At 36.9% G+C, this 12096-nt stretch overlaps 1 protein-coding gene and 1 non-coding gene across 2 annotated transcripts in view; one reads left to right on the top strand and one right to left on the bottom strand.

Moving 5' to 3' along the window:
- LOC122093772 overlaps positions 1-11260 on the bottom strand; it is a 19875-nt gene extending 8615 nt beyond the window's left edge. The window contains exons 1-7 of the mRNA XM_042664249.1: positions 11050-11260; positions 10805-10956; positions 10486-10730; positions 10264-10392; positions 8496-9440; positions 8271-8396; positions 1799-2091 (exon numbers count right to left, since the gene is read on the bottom strand). Coding sequence (XP_042520183.1) covers positions 1799-2091; positions 8271-8396; positions 8496-9440; positions 10264-10392; positions 10486-10730; positions 10805-10956; positions 11050-11157 — 1998 coding nt within the window. The 5' untranslated portion in view covers positions 11158-11260. The remainder of the gene's footprint in view (positions 1-1798; positions 2092-8270; positions 8397-8495; positions 9441-10263; positions 10393-10485; positions 10731-10804; positions 10957-11049) is intronic.
- On the top strand, positions 9487-9567 carry TRNAL-AAG. The gene has a single exon. It is a non-coding gene; the product is annotated as a tRNA-Leu (tRNA).
- Positions 11261-12096: the final 836 nt, after the last annotated feature.

Below are 12096 nucleotides of genomic sequence, written 5' to 3'. Positions count from 1 at the left end.
AAAAAAAAAAAAAAAATAAAGCATTTAAGAACAATATTCTGTTATAGGTGCAACATTCCTTGAAAGTAAAACATCCCAAAAATACCACAATTATTCGATGTATGTTTATCATCATGTAAATATCTACTAATGCACCAAACAGTCACCAATCCATTAATTGAGACACATTATGAGTCGTGAATGTCAATTAAAATTATTTAAACTTGAAATTATGTATCCTTTAAATTTTGGGTCATAAACTAATCTTAATCTTGATCTTTTTGGTTTAACCCCGATAGCGCAATGGATTCGGATCAAGCAATATAGTAATAAAATCATGTAGCTAATAAAATATACAACCCTAGCTAGTTTTTTTGCTTAGAGGACAAACAATGATAGTAGAGTAGTCTAAGAATATTATCTCTATATATTCATGAGTTTGTGAGTAAAACCCAACTGAACAACAATAGAAATGCAATCTCTCTCTCTCTCTCTCTCTCTCTCTCTCTCTCTCTCTCACACACACACACACACATAAATCACACACATATGTCTATAACATCTTGTAGGCTAATTCCTTCCAGATGATCCAATTTATATCACATGAATCGTCGGTTTATTTATCTGACATATTACACACAGAAACCCTAAAACTCAACAACCCAGGTTGTGTCCAATACCGACGTTCATAGTAAACTCTCAAATTAATCTCAACATGGAGGCAAGTAATTAGGTTTCTGTCGGATACTTGTTTCTGAAGTTTTACCATTCTTCACTATGGGTACTGTGTTCATACCCCAGCTAGCATGACGCTCCAAATGACAATGCATTGACCACACCCCTAAGAAAACCATCATCAATAGTGTCAAACCATCCATCACAAATGAAATTAATTAGCATATATAGAAGAAATAAAATTACAATTAATTAACACTTTAATTAGATTGTGTTACCAGGGTTGTCTACTCGAAATCTAATGGCAGCCCATCCATTTTTAGGGACTCCAACAGTATTAATTTCAGGTGGATTAACCAAATTGTACCCTATAGGATCTGTGGTCTTATTTAAAGTTGCAAACCCCATTCAACCCAATAAAAGCTAAACCCATGAAGATGCATTGGATGGTTCTCTCCTGAATTCAAGTTAGTCCCTTGAAAGTTGAAACACAAACTCCACTGTCGAATTGAAGTCTACCACCTTCACTTTGGTACCCACTGGGTCGGCGTTTAAAAGATCAGCCAGCAAGTCGTCCCGGTGAAATTGAAATAGTAAGGTGGTTCATCAGGAAAATCAGGTTTACAAACCCCTTTGATCTCATCATAATAAGCAAGAAGTATATCAATTGTTGGGGTTCTGAAGCTAATGTTGTTCATGCTAGTAGAGAGTCTAGAACCATTTGGTCCATCACAAGAGTTATTGACACAAGGTAGGGTCTTGATAGAGATGGTCGTATAAACTCTGGTGTCGAAAGATTGGAAAATAATCCTCTGTTTTTCCTTGTTTTGCTACCTGCAGAACACGACACGTGGACAACTTTAAGACTAACGCACCGGATGTAATAATCCTCACCCAACCTTGACCGTTGATCTTAAAGTTGTCCACGTGTCATGTTCTGCAGGTAGCAAAACAAGGAAAAACAGGGATGAAAAAAACAAAGGATTTTGATCCCGAAAGATTGAGGGACATCAACTAGGTGATCTTCACTGGCTAAACTTCTTAGGCGACTAGTGTGGTTGGTTGCTGCATCAGTATCATTATAATAGGATAGAGTTGGGAAGAAAGGAGATGATAGAGGGTTGTAAATGCCATTATATTTTACCATTGATGTGCTTGTGGTCTTCTCAAAGGCAACACCATCACCACTAGAATAAGCACTAGCGGCCATGTGATAGTGACTTCGGGTTTGGTCAGCTTTCAAGATGCAATCGATGTTTTGGCCTGGGGTTATCATGATATAATTGGTTTCTATGGGCTTCTGCAGGTAGCTTCCATCTGATCCAACAACAATATGGGAATGATTAGCTATGGGAAAGAACATGTCAAAATTCATGACTGCATTGATGATGCGAAGAAGATAGGTTTTGCCACTCCCCACCTGCAACGTAAAAGTGTCTGTAACAAAATTATAAAATTATATTTATTATTGGTTATCTAAAGTAGTTTTCAATTATTGTTGAGATAGCCGAGTTGGTCTAAGGCGTTAGATTAAAGTTTTGGTCATATAGATTAATTTTTTTTTCTTGATTTTAAAATAGATTTTCTACCACCTTTTTTAAATTTTCTTTAATCTTTAAAATAGATATCCTGCCACCACCTAGTGGTGGGATTCCATGTGGCTGTAGATAGGTTTCTCACCATTGTTGGAGCATGGATAGAGATCTCCAGGTTGACCATTTTTTTTATTTTTTATTTTTGGTAGAAAGGTTGACCATTTATGGTATGAACATCTGAGATGTTGAGATCTCCTCCGGTGGCAATGGCCCCATCAATTATCTCCATCACATCTCCTTTGTACCAGCTTCCTACAATTTTACCCAACAAGGGCTGGTTCAATACCAAGACATCAAAGATGGGTTTATGTACATGTGTGTGGATTCCTATGAAGGAACACTTATCCATAACGATGGGGGACTTCAGAATAGGGTTTGACAAGAGGGTAGGAAGTGTTAAGTTTTGGGTAAACAAAGATTGGACCATGGACTGTGTGCATGCCACCAAAGGGTTCCTTCCTCTGTAGAAAAGTCAATCTCATATGTTAAGTTCTCACCTACTTGGATTGGGCACTGTGTTATGTACTCTGGACCATCTGTCCATGGATTCCTCGGCTGCTTCACTCCATGCCTGCAAAAGAAAGAGCTAGCTGATGAGGCTTGGATTCAAATAAGAGAAGCAAAGAAAGTCATACCAGTGAAGGGTGATATTATAAGTTCCATTGTTGACAACATTGATAAACCATTAAAGTATGTATATGCATATTACAAATTAACATTATGATTAACATTAGGATTATGCAGCTTAAATTTGGGCTCGGGATATAGCCCAGCCTATCTCAGCCCAGCCCAACCCAGCCCAACCTAAACTTCAATATGAGAGTCAAAACCTCTTGTTGGGTGGGTTCAAGTTGATCCTAGCAATACCACGACCCTAATTTTAAATGACACTGGCCCCTTTTGCATGTCATAAAGTATCCATGATCTCGTAAAAAAGTGAAAGTTTTCCTTCACCAGTGGGGAAGAAGCATCCCTTATGTGATCCCATGATGGAATTCTTGTCCAATCATAAACTCCCACCCACTATTGTTTGGAGTCCCCTTGGGCATTTGACAGTGTCGATGCTCATGGAGAGGGAATTATAAACTTGATCCAACTAAAAAGGAAGAAATACAACTCACACATCCATGTGACAAAAGTAGATTCACTCCTCCTAGTGCCTGCTCTTCAAGTAGAAGCTGCAAGCCAATACGCTAAGCATTGGATTCACAACTTGGGTGAGTCCATGTAATAGAAAACGACAAACCCACCTTATCGATGAAGTTTCTGCCCAATACATACAAGAAATACTTCTATGTTAAATGAATGGCATATGATTCTTTTACAATGAAATGGTATTCTTATAATTTTATGAAACTTTAAGGACACTTTTTAATCACTTTCCTCGCTTGTTCATGATTGACATTTCACCTGTAATAGATTCAAGGTCTTCCATCAGATGGATCCACCCACCCATCTATGTGTGCATAGGTGGAAACAAAGTATAGATGTCACCAATTGTAGTGACAAGAGTTTCCCAAAATCGAATATCTTTTACCACTGAGCTGGGCCTGATGCCATGTCCAACCTGAAGTCACAGTTCTTCAAATCCAAGCCCAACCCAGAAAACTTTAAACCCATCTAAAACCAATTAAGAGATATATTTCTATATCACTTGCGGTTCAAATAAAAGTATCATAAGCCAACCTTACAAGACACACACACACACACACACATGGTTTTTTTGTCTGATCTTCCTTAATAAATATTTCTATACCTACCAAGGCCACAATAAGAGTGGAGTAGCAAGATAGGATTTATATATCTAGTGATATGAAAGGCTTAGCTAGTGATGAGTTGAGTTGGAGACTTTTGGAGTGGTCCTTACCCAACCACTAACTCTTAAAAGTAGATAAAAACGGTACTACCCTATCCTTGCCACTCATTAGGAGTGGTCTTTTTTCCTTTTCTTAGGAAACCCATTTCCGAACACGCACTATAAATCATGGGGTCTATTTCCTAAGGGGGTGTGAATCGCTCGGTTTGATTAGGTTTTGGTTAGGTTTGAGTTGATTTAGGTGTGAGAATGGTGAAATCGAAATCAAACCAATAAAGAAATTCTGATTTAATTTGGTTTCGAATTCTTGTATTGGGTTATTTTGGTCTGATTTGTGCTCAATTGACCATACAAATATATATAAATTTATGCAAAAACTAATTTATTTATGAGTTTCGGATTGATTTCGATTTCTTATCAGTTTGATTTCGGTTTAATTCCAAGTTTTGAATTGATTGGATTCTTTCAGTTTCTGCTTCAATTTTATTTTCGTAATACACCAACTGGAATGTTCTGACTTCGGTTCGATTTGGCCTAGGTTATTTCAATTCGTTTTACAAGTTTATACTCTTGCCCATTTCAATGGCAGGAAGAACGCTACCCGTTGACACGAATACACGCTTAGATGGTATGTATAGAAGGACCGTATTGTCCCGCCTCCCTCTCATTGGACCATGCACTAGCATGCATCTGGTCCACTAAGATAGCCTTCTCTTGCCCAACTATTTCTATGGAAGAAAGAACACTACCCATTAATAGGTACAAAAAAAACTATACTACCCAACACTGAAGATGCTCCAGGGTAGCTATGCCCTATTTCTCTCGACCGGCCGGTTTCCATTTCTGGTTTTCCCCTTATTATAATTTCCCATTGTTGACGCTACCTGTTGTTTGCTGGACCACACCACCAAAGAAATGAATCCCTTGGTGGAGATACCATGTTTGGATGTTGCACTAATTGGGATATGGAATTTGAGAGAAGAAAGGCTCAGAGGGAAACTACCAAATTCAGTGGGGCCGCCCTGCCAACCCCAGAATCATTGGCTGCCTAAAGATTTGGATTCCCCTTTTTTTCTTTTTCTTTTTTTAAATATTAGAAACAGAATAAAAGATGGAATCTCTTTTCTTTTTCTTCTTCTGAGTGTCTATGAGCTTTGTATTATACTCTACTACTTGGCATCGGCTGAATGAAGGGGGTGTGTATCTTGGAAAGGGAACTCTCAATGGAAATCTCACCTTCACAAGGACACAGACACCAACATGATCAGCCAAAGTCAAAAAGGTTTTGTTCCATACGCAACTAATGGGGTTTGGGTTCAAGTCATCTCATTTGTTTCACTTGCTTTAATTACATTAATACCAATGATAATGATGATAATGAAAATGGCACTAAGTTAAGGGGATGGATAAGGACACATTCGACACTGGCAGCCCATAGGGCTTCAAATGTTGTCCTCACTTTCTTAGGTGATTATGAAATGTCACATCCATCTAAGGTTATCTTCTTTATTTTTTTGTTTTTATATATTGTCTAGAGTGGGAAACTCACCAACGAGAGTGTATGGGAAATTTCCACTCAGACGTCGTGAGAAATTTTATTTTTTTATTTATTTTTATTTATTTTTATTTATTTTTATTTATTTTTATTTATTTTTATTTATTTTTTTTATTTAATCAAGGAGGGGATTGGGGAAGGGAGATTACACCATTATATTCAATACCAACAGGAGGAAAACAATGTAAAAGCTTTTAGGGTAACATGGTATAATGTAAGTGATGTGTATGATAATAAATAATTAACTCAAAACAAAAAAATTTCAATAAAAGTCAACAAATTATAATTTCTTGTAACCTCCACTACTTTATAGCTTAGATTGTTGTTCTTATTGTCATAATTTATAGCTTTCATTGTCTTAATTAGTAATTTTTTGACTTCCATCCACTACTTAATTATCTAAAAAAGCCTTGTCCATTTCTATTTTTAACTATATCTCTCCCCACCCCCAAATTATAAATTAGAGCTTTGGTTTTAATAGCTTTGGCTTCCTTAAAGTGGTGAGAGATGGACAACCAAGCGGACACAAGGAACCAGAATTAGAAGAACAATGAAGTGGAATTCCACCAAATGGGGGGTGGGGGAGACAAAGTGGTAAAATCGTGCTCTCCCACTGTCTATTTCTTTTAATTGGTCTCTGAAATTGAGTGTAGGACTGAATAGCTAACCTCGTACCCTTGGACGACAAAATGAGATTACTTAAAGAAAGCATCCCTCATGTGATTTAATATTTAATTTTGCACTAAGTTTCACTTAATCGCCTGATATATCAAGGGTCATAGACGACCCCATCCCACCCCAATCAAGTGCTCCTAATGGCACCTGGTGAATGAGATTATTCACCATGACTTTAGGGAAACTCGATCATCTAATAATTGCAAATAATCGGAATTTGTTGGTTAAATCTATTACGCATGAACTCCAAGAGGACCAAGACTTAAGAAAGTCTTACCCATGTGATTTAATATCTAATGTTTCATGCATAATTGCAAAGAATTTCTTATAATTTGTAATTAATCCCTCGTGAAAATAAAAATTATTTATGATGTCACATCTTGATAATAAATTTGTACTTCTCTCTTCTTACTAATATTTATTATAGGGCAAAATAGGGTTGGAATTGTTTTATCCTTAGAAATCTCTTATTTATTAACACATTAATAAAACACTTAACAAATATTATAATCAAGATTATAGGTACTAGCCACTTTGCTTTAAGGGCGAGGGTTCCATCGCATCAGCATTCATAGCTCCATATCATTTGACAGTTTAGTTGAGCCTAAATTAAGTGGATATGTTACCTATAACATTGCATATTTATAGTTGATTTTTTAGATCAATCGGACATTACTCATGTCATATTGTTTAAAATAAGCTTTTGAGGATTTAAAAAGAAAAAAAAGAACTCTTCGTTGGTTAGTTTAAAGATCGATTGAAACTAATATATATAAAAAATAAAATAATTAATAAAAATAGCTAAATCTCTTACATGGAAGATCATATGGTTGAGATAGATCAAACTTGACAGATGATTGATCAAGAACCCAAAGATCATCTAACCATTAGCCTTCCAATCACCAGCAATGTGGTTGAAATCGAGATGCATCAAGTAAAAGAACAAGGATCCAACCGAATAGGTGTGTTGAAAATATTTTCATTTACGTATTAAATAAGTAGACATATAATATTCTTCTTATAAATGGAGAGGAGATTCAGCTCAAAGTTCAAAAAACAAAAAAAAAAAAACAAAAAAAAAACCATCAGTTAAGAATATTATCATCTTATAAACATCTGCCAAGCACCAAACAGTCTCCAATCCATTAATTGAGACACATTATCTCATTCCATATGTTATGCCTTTGACGTATGCTACCAACTTCATACTCCTAGCCTCTATTCACTATCATGAGTTTTGAATGCAAATTAAAAACAATTAAACTTGAAATAATGTCTCCTTTAAAATTTGGGTCATAATCTATTATGAAAAAAAAAGATCATTGATTGGGAGTGACTTACAAAATCAAAGAGGCTGGAGGGGGCCTCCGATGCCAATGTCAGTATTTCAGGCAATAATAATAAGTTCGATATAAAAGAGCAATGGGAAGAGTTTGATATGGATCTCCTTTTATTTTGTCTTCTTCTTTTCTTCTTTATAGGATAGGTGTAATGAAGCCCTAATCCTTATAGGATGGATGAAATGATTTATTTGTTCTAAGAGTAGTTTTTTTGACACGGTGGAGAGTGTTTTACTTTAAAGTTGACTTTTAAAGTGTCATGTGTCACACGCCCAATGACGAAACGATTTTAATGTATCATAACCTAATTCTAATCTTGTAAATAATCTAATGGATTGAGTAGTGGAACACACCCATAATTAAACATAAAATCCTAGTTCTTGGCTTAGAGGAAAAACAATTATTTATAGTACAATAATCCAAGAACAATTATTATTTTTTTTTTCATTACAATCCTCTCTCTCAAATTGATATCCTCACACGTTTACCTATAAAATCTTGTACCAAATTATTCCAGATGATCCAATTGTATTGCATGAATCACTGGTTTATTATCTAATGTATTACACACATAGAAAACCTAGAACTAAACAATCCTTGTGTCCAATACCGACAGAAAACTCTCAAATCTCAACATGGAGGCAGGTATCCAGGTTTCTTTCGGATACTAGATGACATATATTTCCCATTCTTCACTATGAATACTGTGTCCATACCCCAGCTAGTGTGACGATCCAAATGACAATGCATGAACCACACCCCTAAGAAAACCATCATCAATAGTGTCAAACCATGAATCACAAATGAGATTAGAATACAATTAAGGAATAATTTATACTATAATTAGATTGTGTTCTTACCAGGGTTGTCTGCTCGGAATCTAATGGCAGCCCATCCATTCTTAGGGACTCCAACAGTATTAATTTCAGGTGGATCAACCAAGTTGTATCCTTTAGGATCTGTGGTCTTGTTAAAGTTCCCAAATCCCCATCCAACCCAATAGAAGCTAAAACCATGAAGGTGCATTGGATGGTTCTCCCCAGAATTCAAGTTAGTCCCTTGAAACACAATCTCAACTATAGAGTTGTACTCTACCACCTTCACTTTAGTACCCACCTTCGGTGTCGAAAGATTCGATGCCAACACATCCGCCGTGAAATTGAAATAGTAAGGTGGATCATCAGGAAAATCAGTTTCATAAACCCCTTTGATCCTATTATAATAAGCAAGAAGTACATCAATTGTTGGGTTCCTGAAACTAATGTTGTTCATACTTGCAGAGAGTCTCGAACCATCGGGTCCATCACAAGAGTTATTGGGACAAGGCAATGTGTTTACAGAGATGGTTGTATAGACTCGGGTGTCAAAAGATTTAGGGACATCAACTGGGTGAGCTTTACTAGCTAAGCTTCTTAGGCGACTAGTGTAGTTGGTGGCTGCATCAGTATCATTATAGTAAGGGAGAGTAGGAAAGGAAGGTGATGATGGAGGGGTGTATGTGCCATTGTATTTTATAATTGCTGTGGTTGTGGTGTTATCATAAGCAACACCAACCCCACTAGAATAAGCTCTAGCAGCCATGTAATAGTGACCAAGGGTTTGGTCAGCTTTCAAAAGGCAATCCATGGTTTGGCCTGGGGTTATCATGATATACTTGGTTGTTATGGGTTTGAGGTAGCTTCCATCTGATCCTACTACTGTAAGGGAATGATTAGCTACTGCGAAGAACATATCAGCATTCATCCCTGCATTGATCATACGAAGAAGATAGGTTTTCCCTTTTTCCACCAGCATGGTAAAAGTTCCTGCATCAACATAAAAAAATATATTATTTTTAATTATTCATAAAATTTTGAGATGGCCGAATTGGTCTAAGGCGCCAGATTAAGGTTCTGGTCCCTAAGAGCATGGGTTCAAATCCCACTCTCAACATTTTTTTTTTCTTTTTTTAATTTCTGTAAATTGAAATCTTTTAAATTTTTTTTTTTTTTTTTTAATAATTTGTTTTCCTTTTCCAATATTTTAAAATAGATTTTCTGCCACCACACTTTTGCTGCTTTGGACCTATTCGATTTTTTATTAAATAAAACTTATTCGATTCCTTGATTGTTATGTTTTTGAATCTCACCCTAATTTGATTTCTTCTGTATAGTCAAAGATCTATAGTACTATATATTTTGTTTTCTGGGTAAGAGGAGAACCAAGGGACCATCCTTTGGATGTGAATCCAATATAAATCCGAAAAGGGTGAGAACCATAGAACCTTGTGTTGTTTGGAGACTTTTTTTTTCCTGAAAACTTGTAACCAAACTTCCAGATTCCATCATGCTGGTATTGGATCATTGTCACATATGGCTAAAACCAACAGGTCCATCCTTTGTGTGGATGTCAATCCATATGGACCAAGAAAGATCATAGTTTGGATCCTCTTTCTATGTGATAGACTTTTCTACATGCGATCTCATTGTTTATGGCGTATCAACTAATAAGTCAATAATGTATCACTTGCCTTGACAAGCAACTAACTAATCTTCTAAATATCCCCATAAACGGTGAAATTCCATATAAAGAGTTAAGCTGATTTGGTTAAAGACTGAGAAGCTCATGAAAATTATACTAGTTTCTCACCTGCTTTGGAACATGGAAAGAGATCTCCAGGTTGTCCATTTATGGTATGAGCATCTGAGCTGTTGGGCTCTCCTCCACCTACCAGACCTTCTTCAAGTATCTCCGTCACGTCTCCTTTGTACCAGCTTCCTACAATTTTACCCAAGAAGAATTGGTTCAGTACCCTCGAGACATCAAACATGGTTGTGTGTGTGTGTGTGTGTTGCTTATGCAGGAACTTACCCAAAATGATGGGGACTTCAGAATAGGGCTTGGGGAAAGGGTAATAAGTGCCAAGCTTTGGGAAAACAAAGATGGGACCATGGACTGTAGCTCGTGACCAGTCGCTGTGGGCATGCCACCAAAGGGTTCCTTCCTCTGTAGTGAAGTTGATCTCATATGTGAAGCTCCCACCTGCTTGGATTGGGCACTGTGTTATGTACTCTGGACCATCAGACCATGGATTCCTAGGTTGCTTCACTCCATGCCTGCCATAGAAAGAGCTAGCTTATGAGGCTTGAATGCAAATAAGAGAAGCAAAGAGAAGGAAAGAAAGTCATACCAGTGAAGGGTGATATTATAAGTTCCATGGTTGACAACTTTGATAAACACTGTATCTCCTCTGTGGACATGCAAAGCTGGCCCCGGAAATTGCCCATTCACTGTCAACATTTTCTTCGTACTACAGAGTCTTGTATACGAAGTTTCAGTAATCTAAATAAAAAAAAAAAGGTTTTTAGCATGAGATCATGAGATAGAGAAGATGGTTGAAGGCTTTATTAAGTGTAAGAAGCTCAGTTAACTTACATTCCAGTTATAAGAGTAGGTGTTCCCCAAACCCAAGTAGAGGAGTTCCAACAACACAAGCCCTAGAAGATCCAAGATAAGAAGACTCTTCTTCTTCATCAGCTCCATTTTCTCACTGAAGCATATAAGACCTGAATCTCCTTTTCTCCTTTCCCCTTTGGTTTATAAATTATCCTTCAATGGAGGGGTTTTATAGAATTGTTTTGATTATGTGGACATGCGCATGCCTCTTATTCTACAAAAGGTAGAAAACCCAAGTGCTTGTCCTTTTCAAAATGGCTAATGGAATTTGAATTCACATCTTTTACACGTTTCTCTCTTTCAATCTGGCTTCCTACCTTTCTCAAAGTCATTAGTTATACCTGGAAGTTTCTAAAACAACATTAATAAAGTATATACGAAAGAGGCCATTTGTGGCTACGTAGAATGTCTCTTTTGTTGCTGCATCCCTACTAGTAAAGGGCTTTGCACCGTAGCTTGCGGAAGAGGGCATTTCCTATTGAGTGTGATACGGCGGCAGCGGTCACAGTTCTGCTTCAGAGAAGATCATCTCCATGGTTTGTTAGTCAATAATAGGCAGCATTGCTTCAATATCTAGGATCGATTGAGTGGAAAGTCACTCATTGTTATTGGGAGGTTAATCAGATTGCAGATTTCTTAGCGAAGTTGGCGGCCAAGTCTACAAGGTCTCAGTTTCAAATTCACTTTCTGGCATCAGTGAGAGATGGCCTTGAGTGTGAATTCCTTGGTAGAACAAGGTTAACTCTCCAATGTTTGGGGTTTTTCTTCTTCCTTTCCTATTGCGAGCTAACTTCTCCTGCAATGCCGTAGGTGGGAGAGGCTATTCTCAGTGTTTTGAGTTTTTGGTGTATCCAGTATACGTATTTTCTTCTTTCAATACAAATGCTTATTTAGCGGAAAAAAAAATTAAAGAAGAATACTGTTCAGTCATGTGGCCCTTACCCCGAGACACAGAGACACAAGGATGCATGAAATTACTTCCACCCTTGTGAAATAAAAAATCTCATTCATGTAGATACCCCTATA

The sequence above is a fragment of the Macadamia integrifolia genome, chromosome 2 (assembly GCF_013358625.1).
Source record: "Macadamia integrifolia cultivar HAES 741 chromosome 2, SCU_Mint_v3, whole genome shotgun sequence".
Lineage (NCBI taxonomy): Eukaryota > Viridiplantae > Streptophyta > Magnoliopsida > Proteales > Proteaceae > Macadamia > Macadamia integrifolia.
Note: the sequence above shows the minus strand (reverse complement) of the source record. Positions and strands in the feature narration are given on the sequence as shown.